The sequence below is a fragment of the Sinocyclocheilus grahami genome, unplaced genomic scaffold, assembly GCF_001515645.1.
Source record: "Sinocyclocheilus grahami isolate Dianchi unplaced genomic scaffold, SAMN03320097.WGS_v1.1 scaffold9397.1, whole genome shotgun sequence".
Taxonomy (NCBI): Eukaryota; Metazoa; Chordata; class Actinopteri; order Cypriniformes; family Cyprinidae; genus Sinocyclocheilus; species Sinocyclocheilus grahami.
Genome location: NW_015512593.1, coordinates 4742 through 5635, shown reverse-complemented (window position 1 = coordinate 5635; position 894 = coordinate 4742). Strand labels below are relative to the sequence as shown.

Below are 894 nucleotides of genomic sequence, written 5' to 3'. Positions count from 1 at the left end.
TCTCAGAGGATCAGCATGATTCAGTTGTGACGAAACAAAGCCTTGTTTACTGAAGTCACGTGACTTGATAGGCGCTTCGAACCAGTGATTCGAAATAAAAGATCTTCGGAGCCGATACCCGATATGAATATCGGATCGGCGCATCCCTATCATGAAGTAGTGTTTTGAAAGTGGCCTTCACTAGGAACACAACCGGAGACTCCACTGGTATGAACAATCATTGTGTCTGATCATGATTGCAAAACACTAAATGGTGTAAAGAGGTTCAACACACTCTGGGATCTGATTACTGAAAGCATATTCTGAGGTATAAGTGTGCACCGATGTGAGAAGAGTGAAAGGGCCTGGACACAGCGCACCTACCTTGAAGTCCTTCATGGCGTTCTTCAGTGTTTTGATGGCGTGTCCAGCGTGCGTTCCCTCTATGGTGCAGGCGTTGCAGAGGAACAAGCGCTCATCCAGGCAATAGTACCGGAACATCTCGTCGTGCTCCAAACACTTCCTCTTCCTCATGTCTCCGAGCGGCTCCACCAGCGGATGCTCTCTGAACGCCGGCAGCTCCAGATGAGGCTGGACGTGCTTCGGGCACATGGACACTTCACACTTCAGGCAGGTTTTAACCGCCGCCGGACCCTTCCCGTCCTCGCTGGCGTCCTCGGGACAGTAATCGCAGCGAACCTGGACGGCTCTGTGAGACGCGTCGCTCCGGCTCTGGGTGGAGCGCTCTGATTGGCCACGACGGCGGAAACCGTCAGCGATGTTGGCCAGTTTGAAGTTCTTCTGCCAGTTGGCGGAGCTGCGGTGACTCTGCCGGCACTCGGGACATCGCAGACGGCCGTGGTCCGAGCGGCTCTTGAGTCTGCGCAGGCACGGCAGGCAGAAGTTATGGCCGCA

General features: G+C 54.4%; 1 protein-coding gene across 1 annotated transcript; it reads right to left on the bottom strand.

The window, feature by feature from the left end:
• Positions 1 to 246: 246 nt before the first annotated feature.
• Positions 247 to 894, bottom strand: LOC107578240 (E3 ubiquitin/ISG15 ligase TRIM25-like; the record flags this gene model as incomplete). The annotated part of the gene is made up of 1 exon (XM_016264213.1): positions 247 to 894. A coding segment is annotated over one exon (648 nt), but the record flags the coding sequence as incomplete, so codon positions are not given.